This window comes from Colobus angolensis, unplaced genomic scaffold (assembly GCF_000951035.1).
Source record: "Colobus angolensis palliatus isolate OR3802 unplaced genomic scaffold, Cang.pa_1.0 Scaffold550, whole genome shotgun sequence".
In the NCBI taxonomy this organism is placed as follows: Eukaryota; Metazoa; Chordata; class Mammalia; order Primates; family Cercopithecidae; genus Colobus; species Colobus angolensis.
Window position 1 is genome coordinate 58,721 of NW_012119044.1, and position 19,151 is coordinate 77,871.

General features: G+C 38.6%; 1 protein-coding gene across 4 annotated transcripts in view; it reads right to left on the bottom strand.

Annotated features, from left to right (window-relative positions):
* The window catches only part of LRMP (lymphoid-restricted membrane protein), an 84,209-nt gene that overhangs the window by 29,647 nt on the left and 35,411 nt on the right, over positions 1-19,151 (bottom strand). The window contains exons 6-10 of one of the 4 annotated variants that reach the window (XM_011961439.1): positions 16,978-17,039; positions 15,753-15,833; positions 14,838-14,934; positions 12,150-12,297; positions 9,231-9,312 (exon numbers count right to left, since the gene is read on the bottom strand). In XM_011961439.1, coding sequence (XP_011816829.1) covers positions 9,231-9,312; positions 12,150-12,297; positions 14,838-14,934; positions 15,753-15,833; positions 16,978-17,039 — 470 coding nt within the window. The remainder of the gene's footprint in view (positions 1-9,230; positions 9,313-12,149; positions 12,298-14,837; positions 14,935-15,752; positions 15,834-16,977; positions 17,040-19,151) is intronic. The other 3 variants (XM_011961440.1, XM_011961441.1, XM_011961442.1) reach the window with 3 other exon arrangements.

Genomic DNA, 19,151 nt, shown 5'->3' on the forward strand with positions numbered 1-19,151 from the left:
CATGCATTTCAAACTTAATCCATATCTCAGAGATCTGAAGGATTACATCTAAGTCAGCACCTATCACTTGATGCTCAAAAAGAGGTTAACAAAATTGTAGTCCCAGCCTGCCAGGGCAAGTGTTTGAAAGTTTCATATGAACCTCTTAATTTCTACAAGGAATTCCTAATTTGGGGGTAACTTTAGGGCATTAAAGTTGTACAACTTTCTTTTTCAAAAAATACAGTGAGAACATAGTTTCGTTTCTAATAACAAGCTTTTCTAGTATATTAATTATTTGATTTAGTTCAGAAAAATAAATTAAAATTTAATAAATTAAAACTGAAACCATTCAGACACATCAAAAACCTGCACAAAGTAAAAAGAAGGCATTTAGTTATTCCATAATCAAACAGAACTTATTAACTGTCACAACCAACAACGGGTTCCCATGGGGGAATACTGTATATCACACACGGTATTTAGAATCAGTCCAAGAAGGTAGCTCCCACAGTCACAGACAAGTAAAGTACAGGTTTACTAAGGGTTTGCTGAATTTGTATTTATCCAGTACAATGACAGCAGCTTATATATGTTTAGCACATTACAATTTACAAGAACCCTTTAATGTATCATCTCATTTAATTCTCCCAACAACCTTAGCAGTAGATTTTAGCAAGGAAAGATTTACTTATTACAGGTAACGAACTGAAGGCCAGTTAATAAAGTCATTTCCTGAGACCAGTCAGAATGGTGGAGTCAGCTTTCAAACACATATTGAACTAAATACAGTGTCCTCTCCTCTGTAAACAAAACCAACTTGGGCATACCCTAACTTAGGCTATTGGAGAGGAGAAGACTTTTCTCAATTATTGTCTTAGACTGGTAGATGATTTTAACGTGAACTTGTAAGATGTTCACCTCAAATGTTTAGAAAAATCCACAAACTTGCAAAGCAAGGATTTATACCTAATACTCCTGTATCAATGATGTTGGTCAACTTTCTCTCTTTTTTATTTCATTTTGTTTCTGCCTTAAATGACTTTGAGTCTGATCATACATGACTGAAACCTCTCATGACACCACTTTAATTTAATTCGACAAACTTTCATCCAAAGTCCACTTTGTGCTAGGAACAGTGACAAGGGCTAAAGATTATATACAAAAACACAGTTCTTATCCTGAAGAAGCCTGTAGGCCAAGCATGGATTGAAATATATAATACAAATCCTACTCTATAATTTATAAGCAGCATGCCACAGAGGAAAGTAATATGCACAGGGCAGAATTAACAGAGTGGGGATATCTGAATTCAATTTTAAAGAGAAATTGTACCTTAAATTGTAGTTAACTGAAAATGGCCCTATTTTTAAAATATTTAAAGAAATTATCTTAGTAATTTTTATATGTTTAACTATACTATCATATATATATATATATAATGAACCAGGCACAGGGGCACACGCCTATAACCTCAACACTTTGGAAGGCTGCGGTGGAAGGACTGTTTGAGGTCAGGAGTGTGAGACCAACCTGAGCAACATGGCAATACCCCATCTCTACTGAAAAATTAGCAGGGCACAGTGGTGCACACCTGTGATCACAGCTACTCGGGAGGGTGAGACAGGAGAATTGCTTGAGCCCAGGTGGTTAAGGTTGCAGTGAGCTGTGATCATACCGTTGTACCCCAGCCTGAGTGACAGGGCAAGACCCTGATTTATAAAAAATAAAAAGAAAGAAAGAAAACAAAGGAAGCTATAAAATGGAGAAAATTAAATATCCTTCAGTTTTATTGAGGGTAACACTTCATGAAAATCAATAAGAATTGATTTATTAATACTAAGGTATAATATCCTAACACATATAAAAACATTGTTACTATATGTAGCATGAAATAACATTTATTATTGCACTATAACTAAAAAACACTGTACACATTGTCAGAAAAGGCTTCATTTTATATCTGTCAAAATCATGGATATTCATATTTAAGAAATATAAAAGAGAATGCAGTTCTTATTTTCTATTCCATTATACCAGCTTCCAATTTGGGGAAAAGGGAGCACATCATTTCTGAAAACCTTTTCAACAAAAGGTCTGATTATTATTTAAAGCCAAAGTAATAAATACAGTAAAAATACAGTTTGCCTCCATTATGTTAGATATCAGTCTCATTTGCCCTAATGCTCTGTGTAAGGCCTTCTTTTGCCCTATACCTTAGATGTGAAACATTGTAATTAGAAGTCTTTCAATAAATACAAAACATTTATTGATTAAACAAATATGTGATTTTGGAGAAATTGCCTGTTTAGTAGCCATATACTACCTTGTTCTGGAACAGTAGCAAAGTAAGCAACTGGACGTTATTCTCGAAGTATTCATCTTTATAAAACTCAGTGATCAGAAAACAGCCCAATATACAACATATCCCAATCCTAAGTTTTCTTAAGTTTGGTCTAATGAAAATGTTTTTTTTCTTCTTGTGAGAATAACTAGAGTAAAGAAGATTTTTTTTTTTAATCTGGTTTCAAATTTAGGACGATAGTTCATGAAAGTTGGAGATGAAACCCTCAAGGGGTTGGGACAAAAACATTCCACATTTGGGTTCTTTTCTTCCAGCTTCTAAAGTCACCTCTATTTAAACCAGCAACCCAGGCCCACAGCAGAACATAACCAGCACGCACCAACTGTGACACCTGGACAGATCATGTGAAAGATAATCTACTAGATATAATTTAAAATCAAGGAAAATAAAGAACAAGAAAAAGAAAGTTCAGATGAGAGATTCACTTACATGTAGAAGATTGGCTCAAGTCAATGAATCTAACACATGCCGATAGCACAGAGCAGGAAGAATGCTCTTTCTGTCCAAGCCATTCAAATATTAACCTGCATAACATTTACATGAAAAATCCATGGTCCAGCCCATTTGCTTTTGACAGCAAGAGTCTAATGTAGGGTGGGGTAGCAAAAGTACTCATGGAAAATATGAAACAGATTCTCCCACGGGCTGGGTCAGCAAACACAGGAGACACACACACACACACACAGAGCAATATTATTTCAATATTTAGATTGAACAACATAAAGAACAATAAAAAATAACTTTCAAGATTATTGGCCTAATCTCCCAGGATTATTTTATTTTTGCTCTTTTATATGAAATATTAAACTACAGATTTTGTGATCAGAAACCTTCCACTAATAAACATTTATGGTTCCAACATAATGTTTACTATTTGACCCATTTTAGATAATTGTTAAGTAAATTAATGTGATTTTCTGAGAACAAAAAAATTACAAAAAGAGTCTATATAGGCCTACTTCTGACTTGACCCAGTGTCTGTTTAAATCTTCCCAAAAGAGGAAGAACGCTAAGTTGAATTTTAAAAGATTAGAACTGCTGGAACCTAAACAAAGCTAAATTTGCTTATAGGTTTGCATTTATTTTTTCTCTTTCTAACTAAAGGTAAACCACACCCTCAGATCTACAGGTCACACCCACCACTTTCAGGTTCATTTATAATATAGTTATCAGTCAACTTCTACACGTTCCAATTTTGCAACTGGCAATGTTATTTATTCTCCAAGGTTATTAATGCTGCACCCACACACAACTTGGAAGAACAGGACAGACAATAGCCAGAAAATCTTCCGAGATATTTTTAAATTGATCCTGTTCTTGGCCTTAATAAATCACCTCCTCCCAGTGATACTATATCTTAGACAAAAACATGTAATAACATGAAGGATAACTCAAAGAGAGACAAGACACTTAATACTTGGTATATGGAATTTTTTTAACAACCAAAAGAAAAACAGAGAAATTCATCTCCAGATCACTGGCTTGTTTCAAGATATCCTCTGCCTTCATGCTACTGATAATTCTGATTCTAGGTAATATAAGCAGCTAATTTTCTTTTTGAGTGTTCACTATGATCCAGGTATTTTGCATATGTTACAGAGTATCTTGGTAGGGTCAGAGCTGAGACTGAAGTAAGATAGAAGGAAGAATCAATTCTGTTGTTATAGGACAGTGTGGACAACTAACCAAAAGAACCGCAGAGACGTGAGTGGCGAAACCAACTTCTTGGCCCCACAATTTCTCAAGACGTTGAAAATCTACATGGAAGCCACTAGTCGGTGAGGCCTGAAGAACATGGGGATATATTTGGTATGCACATCTGGTGATCACTGGAAATTTGGGAAACGACTCCATGAAAGGAAAGGCCTTCTTAGTCATCAGCAAGTGGGGAAACAAGGCATTGAGAGGCAGTGCCTTGCCTGTAAATATGACCTACTTGGTTTGTTTCTATGGACAGGTTAGGCCAGAACTCAGTGATACTGATATGTGGAAATATATGTATGTATGTAATATATTTGTGTGTGTTTACTTGAATCCTCTAAAGAACTATGAAAATCAATGTCTATTTCACAGGGGACACAGCAAATTCAGACAGGTTAGGCCATATGTCCAAATTTACACAGCTAATAAGTAATAAAGCCAGTCTTGAATCTAGGTGTGCTTCATTCTACAGCCTATGATATGTGGCTAAAGATTCTACAGCATTACTAGGAAAATTTTCAGATAAATACAAAAGTAGACAGAACAAAGAATCTAATGAATCCTGGTATATCCATCATGCAGATTCAATAATTACCAACCTATGGCCAATCTTGTTTCAAACTCTGCCCCTCTAAACCTACACCTGCCTTGTTTTGAAGCAAATGCCAGATATCATAACATTTTTGTCCATAAATATTTCAGAATGAATCTCCAAAAGATAAGGACTAGAAATATTTTGTTTCCTTCTTTCCTAACTACACCAAAACATCCCAAATAAATGAATTTATTGGGTCAATAAAGAAGTTCTTTTTTTTCTCAAGAATGTCCCAAACAGGGCTCCAAATTATTTTACTATGAGATGTTCTTTTTGAGACATTAATCTTGTTAGCATTCTTTGCTCTCTCCAAGACCTGTTTATGAATAATGATGTTCACTTTTATCTTGCACTGTGCCTTCTGGGAAAGATATTAGAAGACAGCTTCCTCTGTGAATATGGGGAAGGAACAGAAAGTAAATCTCAAGTTCTTAGGAGCACCAGCCAAAAGAAATGAGCCAGAAAGCAGTAAGCTAATTGGGTGCTCACTCTCAGTGTTTTAAACAGACCTTCTAGTGAATACAACCTAAATAAAGAGGTATTCAACAAATATTATTGGGCAGCTACTGTATGGAATCCTATGCAGGGTGTTACATGTGCATTGGTTAATGGCCAAATAAGGGTACTGTACAGCAATTTTATCACCTAATACACAAATAAATATAAGAAAATAAATAACTCCAATGCAAGCCAGCATACAGGTGATAAGAAATGGGGGGAACAGAGAGTTACAAGGGTCTCAAGGAAGGGAGTGAACTTAGTTTTTTTCTGAGTGGGATCATTGAGAAACGAGAAACAGGCCTGAAAACACAACTTTCCCAGAGTCACAGAGGCCAACTCACAGAAAAACCTCATCTCTCCACTCTTAATCCATTATGATTTCACCTCAAGAAGGACTGGAGATGCTTGAATGTCAACATTGTATGCTACCACAAAAAAATGTTTTTATTGGTTTTTGAAATGGGCCTTGACAGTCTAATAGAATTTTGATAAACGGAAAAGCATACATTGTTCTAGGCAAAGAAAACAGCACAAACAGGTTTGTGTGATATATTCTGACAATACAGGCTACCTGGTTTGGCTGACGTACAGGCACAATCATACACAACAATGGGGAAATAAAGGTAAAAAGGTAGACTGCAACCAGTTTAGAGAGGTACTCGAACACCAGGTCAAGTGGTTTGTTATAAGGCTGTAGAGATTGACAGAATCTATCATGTAGAGACAAGGAGTTAAGAAAACACCCATTGTTTGGGGGTTCCACTGGGATGATAAACATATATTATGTTTTTAAAATAATTTATATCATATATTTTACTCTAATTCCTTGTTCTTACTACCAATGACAATGCTTAGAAAAGCATTTTCTAAGGAGAGCTTTCTATTTTCTTAAAAGATGATGTGAGTATAAAATGATGGTAGGTGGGGAGTTGCTCAAGGGACAAGGGGTGGAGGCAGAGAGTACAGTTACCAGGCTGTCGAGATGCTCCAGTGGGGCAGAAACCTGGAATGGGAAGGTTGAGAATTGGCGGGATCAGTCAGAAGGTACAGCCAACAGACTAATTCCTGGACTGTTGCAAACTACAGAAGACACAAGAAAATCTTCAGGGAACCTACAGGAGCATGTGACTGGAGGCTCGATTGTGATGTCTGTTAGCTCCTATTCCTTTTTTTTCTCTTTTCTTTCTTTCTTTTCCTTTCTCTCTTTTCCTTCCTTCCTTCCTTTTTTCTTTTCTTTCCTTCCTTCCTTCTCTCTTTCTCTGTCTCTGTCTGTCTCTCTCTCTCTTTTTTCTTTCTTTCAGATGGAGTTTTGCTCTTGTCACCCAAGCTGGAGTACAATGGCATGATCTCAGCTCACTCAACCTCCTCCTCCTCCCAGATACTTTCAAGTGATTCCCCTGCCTCAGCCTCCCAAGGAGCTAGTTTTACAGGCACCTGCCACCATGCCTAGCTAATTTTTGTATTTTTTAGTAGAAATAGGGTTTCACCACATTGACCAGGCTGGTCTCAAACTCCTGACCTCAGGTGACCCACCCGCCTCGGCCTCCCAAAGTGCTGGCATTACAGGCGTGAGCCACCGCACCCAGCCCAGCTCCTATTTCTTAATGGGTATCAAGACCATAGACAAAACCACACAGTCACATATCCTAATAAGAGTCAATATGGAGGTCCTTTTAGATAAAAAAGGCAGTACATTTCTTAGTTAAGAAAACACTTTCAAGGTAATGCTAAGTGATAATGATTAAAATGTCTAAATTCAGTGTACTAAGAGTGGCCATGAAAAAGACCTGTATCATTTGAAGCTAGACAAATCTGAATTTTAATCCCACGTTTGTTATTTATTAATTGAGTGATCATGGGCAAGTTATGTAACTCCCTCAACTTCAGTTGCCTCCTTTGTAAAAAGCAGAGAAGTGTGGAGAAGATTAATCACATGGCATGTGGAAATGCTTTTGTACAAAGTTCCTGGCACACAACTGATATTTGTTTCTTCCTTCTTCTTAGTAAACTCAGTGCCAGATAAAAGGGAAATTACTAATAACCAAACATCCTGTAAGCTTCCAAGTTCAATGTCCTTTACTAAAACTTTATAAGAATTGCTAGGTAAGAGCAAAATATAGTTTTTAAATTTTTAAATTTTTACAATTTATTTTTATTTTTTGAGATGGAGTCTTGCTCTGTCACCCAGGTTGGAGTGCAGTGGCGCAATCTCGGCTCACTGCAACCTCTGCCTCCTGGGCTCAAGCAATTCTCCTGCCTCAGCCTTCCAAATAGCTGAGAGTATAGGTGCCCGCCACCTAATTTTTGTATTTTTAGTAGAGACAGGGTTTCACCCTATTGGCCAGGTTGGTCTTGAGCTCCTGACCTCAAGTGATCTGCCCACCTTGGCCTCTAGGTAAGAGCAAAATAGATTCATTTCCTTTTTCTTTCTTTTTCTTAGCTACTCAGACAGGTATTTATGAACAACAACAACAACAAAATGCCATACACACACTTAACAGGAAGAATAACAACAACTTGTACAATTCAATAGTAAAAAGAAACATAATCCCATCTTTAAAATGAGCAAAGGATCTGAGTAGACATGTCTTCAGAGAAGTTATACAAATGGCCAACAAACACATGAAAAGATGTTCAACATTATTAATCATTAGAGAAATGCAAACCACAAATGCAATGAGGTATCACTTTGCACCCACAAAGATGGCTTTAATAAGAAATAGACAAATATTTAGTAAGGATACAGAGAAACTAGAATCTTCATACCTTGCTGTTGGAAATGTAAAACGACAAAGCCACCCTGGAAGTCTGTTTTGCAGTTCCTCAAAAACATTAAACATATAGTTCCTGTGTGATGCAGTAACTGCCACAAGAACACACCCAGAAGAATCAAAAACATGTTTACACAAAACCAATACTCTAATGTGCATAGTAGCGTTATTTGCAATAGCCAAAAAGTAAAAACAACTCAAATGTCCATCAGCTGATGAGTGGAGAAACAAAATGTGGTGTATATCTATACAGTGGAATATTATTCAGCCATAAAAATGAATGAAATACTGATATCATGCTATGACATGGATGAGTCTTGAGAACCTTATGCTGAAAACCTTGAGAACCTTAACTGAAAGAAGCTGGCCACAGGTGGCCACGTATCGTATGATTCCATTTATATGAGATATCCAGAATAGGCAAATCTATAGGACAGAAAGTAAATTAGTGGTTGCCTAGAGCTGGGGGTTGCAGACAGGAGGAAACAGGGAGAGACTACCAAAGGGTATGCAGTTTATTTCTGGGGTGATCAAAGTATTCTAAAACCGATTGTGGTGACGGTTGTACAACTCTGTGAATATACTGAAAGTCATTTAAGTGAATAATTTAAATTAATGAATTGTCTGGTGGGTGAGTCATATCTCAATTAAAATGTAAAAGAAAGAAGAATGATGGACTGCCAGATCCTGAAACAGAACTGCCTGCTCCATTTGATTGAGAAGATCACGAGGCTCAGGCTACAGACTGAGGAAGGCATTCCAACCACATCTCGAAGATAGAGAGAGTGACCTAAGTGACCTTCTCAGGTCATTTAGTATTATTCTTTCCTCGGGTAGAAAAGTCACATTAGCATCTAACTCTGTCAATTAGTACCTGACTACTCTCCATGGACATGGCCATGCTTTGTGGTCTTTGACAAAGGGTACCAGCCCTCAAAGATTATCCAGCCTTGATCTCAATTCTTGGAGAATCAACGGAATCTGAGGCTTCTTACAGTCACTAGTGAATTTAAGTCCCAAACCAGCCTGCCTCTCAAACCAAAAGTTTAGCCCACTTCATTGAAATCTCTTTTTGGTTCTATAACCCACAGAGTATACTAAACACAGGGTAGAAAGCCCTCAAACTAAATAATTTTAATTTCTTGACTTCAAAGGTTGCTATTTCTCATACATCTGAGTTTTGGAATAGCAGACTCAGACTTGCTACAAGAATATCCATAATACTTAAAAAATAAAAAAGACAGGGAAAAAGAATACCCATAAAAGAACAGGATATGCTAACACTGAAAATGAAACCAAAATCCAGTCCAACACTCACTTCCATGCTTGGGTCATCATTCATCCTGATGTAGCCTGAGAGATTTGTTCCTGGGTTGGGGCCACTTGTGGGGCCTGGGCACCTGGCAGTAGAAAGTAGAGTTACCTACTACAGGTGAAAAAACTGCAAATCTTAGCAGATACTAAACAATAACATAGTTCTCACTCCCCTATGCCCAGTCCCAATTTTATCAAATTTCTAATTAAGTTCATGGTTTAAGTAACACATAATGAAAGAGAGTTCCCACCTCCATCCGAGAGAGGTTACAAACAACAGAGAATCCAGCCAAAGATGAAAATGAAACATTTGCAATTCAAAGTCATTCTTCCTCACCCTCAATACAGAAGGGAAATTTTATTGAGGTAGATTAGTTCCTCACAAAATGCACTGACATTTTTGAATGTTTCCTAAGGAAGATGAGTCTGTATACATTGAAAGGCAGGTGCAAATGAGCACCAAAGGAGGATGAGGTCAGGGACAGGTATAGGTTCCCAAAAACTTGTTAACCTTGAGTGTGAAAGAAACAGAAATAGGACCAAAACCTGTCTAAGTTAACTTAGCAGGATGTTGTTGATATTGTGATCTATGCCCCCAGTTCCTGAGACAGACCTCCTAAAATCCTTGTAGACAGAGGTGCTAGGGGAATCTTTAATATTTGGTCTCTGATCCTGGTTCCTGATACAGAGTGTCTAAGACCTTTGTAATTCCCTGAGTGATAGGAGTGTTTGACACACAGCTCCTGAATCTCTTGAAATTTCCTGAGTATTACGAGCATCTTCTGTTCTAAAGAGGTGTCTCTTGGTGGGCTTCTGGATAGCCTCAGGATGAGGGGCTGGTTGCCGGGGAACCAATCTGTGGTTCGAGGGTTGGAACTTTCAACTCCACCCTGCCAAGCTCCTGGGAGGGGAGACGGGCTGAGCTGATCACCAATGGCCAATGATTTAATCAATCTTGCCTACTAAAGCCTCCATAAAAACCTGGAAGGACAGCATTTGGAAAGCTTCTGATTTGGTGAACTAAAACATAGCCATGTACTGGGAAGATGGCACACCCCAACTCCACAAAGACAGACCCTCCTGTGCTTGAGACATTTCCAAACCTTTCCAATGTATCTCTTCATCTGGCTGTTAATTTGTATCCTTTAAAATACACTTTGTCACCTGGCACAGTGGCTCACCCCTGTAATCCCAGCATGTTGGGAGGCTGAGATGGGACGATCACTTGAGTCCAGGAGCTCAAGACCAGCCTGGGCAACACAGAGAAACCTTGTCTTACAAAAAATACAAGGCCAGGTGCTGTGGCTCACACCTGTAATCCCAGCACTTTGGGAGGCTGAGGTGGGCGGATCACCTGAGGTCAGGAGTTCAAAACCAGCGTGGTAAACATGGCAAAACCTTGTCTCTACTAAAAATATAAAAATCAGCTGGGTGTGGTGGCAAGTGCCTGTAATCCCAGCTACTTGGGAGACTGAGGCAGGAGAACCGCTTGAACCTGGGAGGCAGAGGTTGCAGTGAGCTGAGATCATGCTGCTGCACTCCAGCCTGGGCAACAGAGTGAGACTCTTGTCTCAAAAAACAAAAAAACAAAAATTAGCCGGGTGTGGTGGCAGGCACCTGCGGTCTCAGTCACTCAGAAGGCTGAGGTGAGAGAATCACCTGAGCCCAGGAAGTCGAGGTTGCAGTGAGCCCAAATCACTACTGTACTCTAACCTGGGTGACAGAGTGAGACCCTGCTTCCAAAAAAAAAAAATTTAAATAAATAAATAAAATAGACTTTGTAGTAAGAGGATAAATGTAAGGAAAGTGTTTCCCTGAGTTCTGTGAGCTACTCTAGCAAATTATTTGAGCCCAAGAAGGGGGTCTTGGGAACCCCCAATTTATAGAGAGTTGGTCAGAAGCACATGTCACAGTCTGGAACCTGCAAGTGGCATCTCAAACAGGGACCGGCCTTGTGGAACTGAGCCCTTAACCTGTGGAATCAGATGCTATTTCCAGGTAGATAATGTTGGAATTGAACTGAATTATTGGACGTCCATTTCATGTCTGCTGAAGAAGTGATTGGTGTGTGGAAAATTGCTTGGAGCGTGGGGAAAAAAAACCCCACACATCTGGTATCGGAAGTGTGGTGTTGAGACTGCAGTAGGAAAAAACACTCCACTGGTGAGTGTGTTTTTCCTTTAGATTGAAAGATTAGTCTGAGTACTTAAAGAGGAAGAGGGTAGGGTGCAGGGACAAGGACAGGTTCCCAAAGATGTGTTAACCTTGAATGTGAAAGAAAGAGAATTATGATCAAAATCTACCTATGCTAACTTAGCAGTCTATGGTATATTCCTAAAAACTGGAAACATTTTAAGTAGTCTAATTTGTCTTTTAAGTTTTAGAGTGGTATTATGAAATTCAAGGAAAGCAAGAAAACTACACTCCAAGAAAACTACAGCAAGAACTTTATCTCAAAGTTGTAAATTTTCGGCTGGGCATGGTGGCTCACACCTGTAATCCCAGCACTTTGGGAGGCCGAGGAGGGCAGATCACTTGAGGCCAAGAGTTTGAGACCAGCCTGGCCAACATGGCAAAACCTCATCTCTACTAAAAATACATAAATTAGCTGGGCATGGTGGCGTGTGTCTGCAGTCCCAGCTACTTGGAAGGCTGAGGCATAAGAATTGTTTGAACTCAGGAGGCAGAGGTTGCAGTAGGCCGAGATCGCATCACTGCACTCCAGTCTGTGCAAGACAGCGAGATTCCATCTCAAAAAAAAAGAAAGCAAAAAGGAAGAAATTGAAATTTTTCAGGAAGTTAGAGAAGTTCCATAATAAAGATGTGATCTCACGTTATGAAAAATCCAACCAATTAAAATGTTAGGCAAGGGGAATAGACCACCCATGAGGAGTAGAGTAAGTAAACTTTGCTCTTAACCTACTTGTGTCGTCTTGTTATATCCAAAGCACCGCCCTTTACTTCTCCATACGTGGGCCTTTCACGCAGAGCGTGGATTTGGTTGGCTACACCTGAGAAAGGTGTTGATTCCAGGGTTGGAACTGCTGTAAAACTATCCAGAGATAAGGCATCTGCAGTAGAACAGAAAAAAAATAAAAATAGAGACCAATTTCTGGTTCAAACTGTATTGAAGCATAAGGTCTTTCCCTCTTGAGAGACAGAAAAAGTGAAAGTTGACCCACTTCTATTAACATTTTAGCATAAACTCCCTTGATGCCTAATCACAGAGGGTAAAAATGTCAAATGCTTAATTTTGACAAAGCATTTGGGAATGACAGTAATATTAATATATATAAAATAATAATTTTAGTTCTAATAATAATATTTAAAAAGTAATAATTTTAAAAAAGGTTTTTAAGTGTGGGAGAGGCCAGAAAACCCCTGCCCACTAAGCAACTAGAGGGATTAACAATCTATAGCCAGCAGGCGAAAATCCAGTCAGCTGCCTGTTTTTGTAAAGTTTCACTGTGACCAGGTGTGGTGGCTCACGCCTATAATCCCAGCACTTTAGGAGGCTGAAGCAAGTGGATTGCTTGAGCTCAGGAGTTTCAGACCAGCCTGGGCAACATTTTTTAGAGTTACAAGTTTTGTAACTCTACAAAAATTACAAAAATTAACTGGGTGTGATGGCACGTGCCTGTAGTCCCAGCTACTTGGGGGGCTAAGGCAGGAGAATCACTTGAGCCCAAGAGGTTGAGGCTGCAGTGAGCTGTGTTTGTGCCACTAAGTGACAAAGTGTGACCCTGTCTCAAAAAATAAATAAATAAAATAAAGTTTTACCGGAACACGTCTGCACCCATTTGTTCATACATTGTCCATGGCTGTTTCTGTGATACAACAGTAAAGTTGAGTAATTACAGCAGAAACTAAAATATTTACTATCTGGTCTTTTACACAACAATTTTGCAGCCTCCAGAAGAGAAAAGCATCAGACATGGTAATTAGAACCCATCAAAGACTGGTAGGGGAAATAGGTTGAGATCACAAATCATTTATTAGGGAAAACCATCTTGTTATGTGTGTTTCTGAGTATAGGAGGCAGCAGAGTTTAATAGAAGAAACACAGGGTTTAGAGTCAATCAGAAATTTTTGGTTCAGATCCTGGCTCTGCCACATACCAATTGTGTGATCTTGAATAAATAAGCCACTCTGAGCCTCAGTTTGCTTATGTATAAAGTGACAGATGACCTTAGGCAAATTACTAACTCAATGTTCCTCTGTTTCCTTATCTTTTGAATGATAATTATATTAACATCTACCTCATAGGGATGTGGTGAGGATTAAATGAGTTAATAGATATGTCAAGAGCATAGAACTGTGTCTGGCACATAGCACTCTTTTTTTTTTTTTGAGATGGAGCCTCACTGTGACACCCAGGCTGGAATGTGATGGTATAATCTCGGCTCACTGCAACCTCCAATTCCTGGGTTCAAGTGATTCTCCTGCCTCAACCTCCCGAGTAGCTGGGACTACAGGTGTGCACCATCATGCCTGACTAATTTTTGTAGTTTTAGTAGAAATGGGGTTTCACCATATTGGCCAGCCTGGTCTCAAACTCCCGACCTCAAGCGATCCGCACACCTCAGCCTCTCAAAGTGCTGGAATTATAGGCATGAGCAACCACACCTGGCCAGCAAGCACTGTTTAAGGACTCCCACTGTTGGTGGTGGTGATTAAGTTATTGTGAATAATCTCTATAAAGCACTAATCTATGTTGCCTGACACAAAATAGACACTCCATTAGAAATAGTTTTTCCTTCTCAAATTTAAATGATCACCAAATCACTCTACTTTTCTCTTTATTCCTTCTTAAACTTACTTTGACAATCATTTCTTTTGTCATTTCAGAACTAGACATTAATTTTGGCTTCTAACTGCATCCATGTTATGCTGAGAGGTGTCACTACTTTGACCATTTCTTAGAATAAAGCTCTTTCTCTTGGCATTGAGTATAAATTTGACCCACACTCCACTTTTCCTTCTCCAAATATCTCTTCTACTGTATCTCAACCCGAATCCTCTTGTTTTCAAAATGACTTGCCTACCTTTGGCTCTTTTTCAAACACTTAAGGTTTTTGATTCTTACTTCTCTTCTTATTTTTTTGTTTTGTTTGCTCATGTTACTCTCACCCATTAGAATACTTTTTTGATGCTTTTTGCTTTTCCAAAGCCAACTAATCTTTCAAGGCCAATTCAACTCTAACCTCTTCTATGGAATCATCTTTGACTTCTCTGAGCCCAGGTCTTGTCTCCTTGCTAGTCTGTGATCTACTTTAAGACTTCTTCTTTTTTGTTTGTTTGTTGTATAGATGTTGCCCAGGCTGGTCTCGAATTCCTGGGCTCAAGCAATTCACCTGCTGTGGCCTCCCAAGATGCTGGGATTATGGGCACGAGCCACCGTGCCTAGCCAGGACTTATTCTTTATCATGCATAATATGGTGCCTTGCACAGAGTAGGTACTCAAATATATATTGATTGACTGAATTCAGGGATAAATATCCAAGTATTCAACAATTTTTCCTATACAAATGTAATTACAACTAGTTATTTTCCCTTTCAAATAGAATTCTACCCCTACTTGTGTCTAAGCAGGTATAGAAGGGTGGCTTACCCAGCAGAGGTGTGTACCAGCACGTATGTTTCAAGGCCAGGGGTGTCTGATGTATTCTTGCTTCTTGACCACCATATAGTTTGTGGCAACACTGCTTCTGAACAGAAAACCAACTATTAGTAGCCATCTAAAGGAATGTAACATATATTTCATAATCTACTACCTCCATTTTCAAAGGTAGAAAGAATATCATGAGCCTCAAATGACCCTGTGAGAGACATCAAGAAGAAAATGATGTCAAGTAAAAAGGCTTTCATTCAAATGTTTGATCAAAAGGTATACATGAGTAAATTATAATTCTTATTTAAAATTCACAATTTAATAATCTAACAGAATGCTAACATCATCAACTCCAAATAATTGACACTTTGACATAAACAAAGGCTTTGAGGAAAGAGGTATAGGTGAGGAATAAACTTAGTTACATAATTCTTCGCGATACTGCAATTTTAAAAAGTAAAACAGGCCGGGCGCAGTGGTTCATGCCTGTAATCCCAGCACTTTTGGAGGCTGAGGTGGGTGGATCACTTGAGGTCACCAGCCTGGCCAACATGCGGAAACCCTATCTCTACTAAAAATACAAAAATTAGCCGGGTGTGGTGGCGTGTGGCTGTAATCCCAGCTACTTGGGAGGCTGAGGGAGGAGAACCTCTTGAACCCGGGAGGCAGAGATTGCAGTGAGCTGAGATCGCGCCACTGCACTCCAGCCTGGGCAACAAAGGACAAACCAGGTTTGTGTGTATGTATGTGTACATTTACGAAAATAGCTATGTGTTGCCTCATTTGATAATCTCTTGATAAAAGCAATATATACAGTTCTAAGGCTACTGATACATACTGGATTTAGCTTTCTATTACAGGATAGCTGTTGATTCACAATTACTACCTAAATACTTTCAAAAAGCTTGCAATTACCAATTTTTCTTGAAGAGGTTGTTGAATTGCATCTGTGCAGGACAGGGAATCATAGTGAGGCAATTCCTCATCTAAAAAGCTCTGTCAAGAGAAAATGGTAGAGTGTATTCAAAGACAGAATGATGAAAGGGTCAAAGATACCAAACACATTAGACTTAATAGAAGATATGACACTACCTAAAGTGGGTGAAATTGACAAGTTTTTTTATCTTGTATTCTACTCCAAGGGAACACATTTGTAATTGTAAACCTCCTATTGTGTTTTCCCCATTACTTGATCTAGGAATGAAGTCCGAAGATCAGGAACAAGAAACTGAATGGCTTTGTCACTGAAATCTTGAGGCAGAGGCTAAAGCAGCTTGTTAGAGATGTAACTCAGAGTAGTGAAAACGGTGACTGTGAAAATTTGACAGCTATGAAATTATTGCCTTAATCCAAGAGGTAGATTCACATCTAGCATAGTTACATTATAATAGAAATGTTGTTGGTGTTCTTGAGATGATTAAAGCATCTTTAGATATGGAGGTTTTTCCAGCTCAACTTATTGCAGAGGGCTTTTTAGGCACTCTGCCTAGCTTAACTTTTTTTTTCCTGCTTTAACAGATGTGTCTGCATGATGCCCTGGAAACAGATACATGCAAATATCACCCTGCTTTCTTTCCTCCTCCATCATCTTCCTCCAGTGGCAACCTTGCTGCTTTGCTGTTCCCTAATGTTCTTCATCTCTGAACAAAAAGGAGATTCACCAACTATCATAAGGGAAGGAAATACACTTAACTCTACCAGGGATATCTTAAGATGACCCACACAGAAAGAAATGGAAAGTTTAATTTAAATACGAGAAAGAAAAAAGAGACAGTAACTATATCAAAGCCTATTGAAGAATACTCAAAATTTCAGCATATTATAAATTGAACGATATGCCCTTACTATCAGAAAGACTGAAAAACTGGCTGTTTGCTAATAGATATAGTAGTGGGGCAAAGAAAATTCTGAAATGCTTCCTCTTTAGAAGACATTGTCAGTAGCCACTAACATAAGATCTCCTTTCTTGTTTTGCTGAATACTTTAAGTGCACAAGAGAACAAAATACACCAAAACATTTTCTTCTAAACTGGTTAACTTAATGATTAAAGTCATTGTCTGTTATAAATTAGCTTCAAAATCTTACATGAATTGAACATTTTCCTCCATAGTAACTGAACATGTATCAGAGATATCTTACCTGAAACAGCAAGCCATGGTGTTCCCCTTCAATTAACCTCTTTTGAAGTGTCTCAATTGTTGCTACAAAGAGAATTTATAACAAGCTCAATATGACCATTTTTATTTAATTAATTGATTTATTTATTTCGAGACAGGGTCTGGCTCTGTTGCCCAGATTGGAGTGCAGTGGCATGATCTCACCTCACTGCAAACTCTGCCACCTGGGCTGAAGTCATCCTCCTGTCTCAACCTCTCAACCTCCGTGTGCCTGGAATTACAGGCACATGCCACTGCACTCAGCTAATTTTGTATTTTTTGTAGAGATGGGTTTCACCATGTGGTCTAGACTGGTCTCAGACTTAGTTCAGGCGATCCACCCACCCTGGCCTCCCACAGTGCTGGGATTACAGGCATGAGCCACTGTGCCCAGTATGAGCATATTTTGCCTTGTCTTCCTTAATTTATTTCATTGCTTCATAAACTTTTAATGGCTTTAAATTTGGGGCCTGAGGAAAAGAAAATAATGATTTCCGAGAATGGCACTCTGAACTTATGACTCGGGAAAAATGGAAAAGCAGGCTAGAACAGATAAGCCATTATCTCCCTTGGGTATTTAAATTTTACTTTGATAGATACTTGTGAATTGTCTTCTAGAAGTGAGTCACAGAATTGTCTAATCTTAAGAATATACCTTACACCTGGTGCAGTGGCTCACACCTGTGATCCCAGCTCTTTGAAAGGCCGAGGTGGGTGGATCATTTCAGGCCAGCACTTCGAGACTAGCCTGGCCAACATGGCAAAATCCCATCTCTACTAAAAAAAATATATATATATATGAAAATTAGCTGGGTGTGGTGGTGCGTGCCTGTAATCCTAGCTGCTCGGAAGGCTGAGGCAAGAAAATTGCTTGAACCTGGGAGGTGAAGGTTACAGTGAGCTAAGATCATGCCACTGCACTCCAGCCTGGGCAACAGAGTGAGACTCCCTCTCACATACATACATACATACATACATACATACGTAAATACATAAATAAATAATACATCTTAGAGTTCATTCAGTCTGACCTCCTACTAATAAAGAAATCCTCTCTCCAATAAGCCTCCGCTTTAGCCCTCAAATTATAGCCCTAGGATCCCAGAATCCTACAAGTAGACCTCAGATCATGAGAACACTGATGTGCAGAGGATTGAAAAGGTAATTGGTAAGTCATGGAGCTGAGATTAGACTCATGGAACAGTGCTTAACTCAGGGTATCATTCAGTGAAACTAAAAATATTTGTTTTTCTGCTTAAGTAAAATCTCCAAAGGTCTTATGGCTGGAATAATGGAAATGGGGGAAAAGTACCTAATATTTAACTAGCTCTTTGATGTACATAATAACACATTATTTATTTGACAAATCCTACTCTCTGAAACATAACCAAAACCGGAAAATAAACCCAAATCTTTTGAACAACTAGAATAGATACCGATATTTATGCCCTTTATTCACGCGGCAAATCTCACACTTCGACTCAGGCAGTGGGCTCCGGGTGTACACATAATTCTCACCAGTTTGACTGCCTTCTTAGCCCACAGAAGATTAAAAGCAAAACTTAAACAAGGATAAGGAGCTCTATGGAAGCATATTAATAGCTACCGCTTTTTTTAAAAAAATCACTAACAGCCAGGAAAATTATTAACAGCAGATAATCTGGCATCCAAAATATATAGAAATCTGGTGCTTCTTATTTTATAAACCAACTGTTTTATATCTTAATAGCCTGAAGAAATTCTGAGTCATGAGCATAATGCTAATGAAAAGAAGTACATAATCTAATTTTTAAATTTTTTTCAGGAAAAAGGGCTCTAAAAGTTTCAATTATGTAGAAAATTACCTATGTAATTTTTTTATTTTATAGGACTATTGTTTTGGTAAAAATAACTTATTTCTCAATCAAACTTGACATAGTGTTACTAGGCCCACTATGAGCAAAACAGATGTTTGTTTTTCAAACATCTCCCTCACATAGGAAGAAAAGCATATTTTAAAAAATGTATTTCTAGGCTGGGTGTGGTGGCTCACGCCTGTAATCCCAGCACTTTAGGAGACCAAGGCAGGCGGGTCACCTGAGGTCAGGAGTTTGAGACCAGCCTGACCAACATGGTGAAACCCTGTCTCTACTAAAAATACAAAAAAATTAGCCAGGC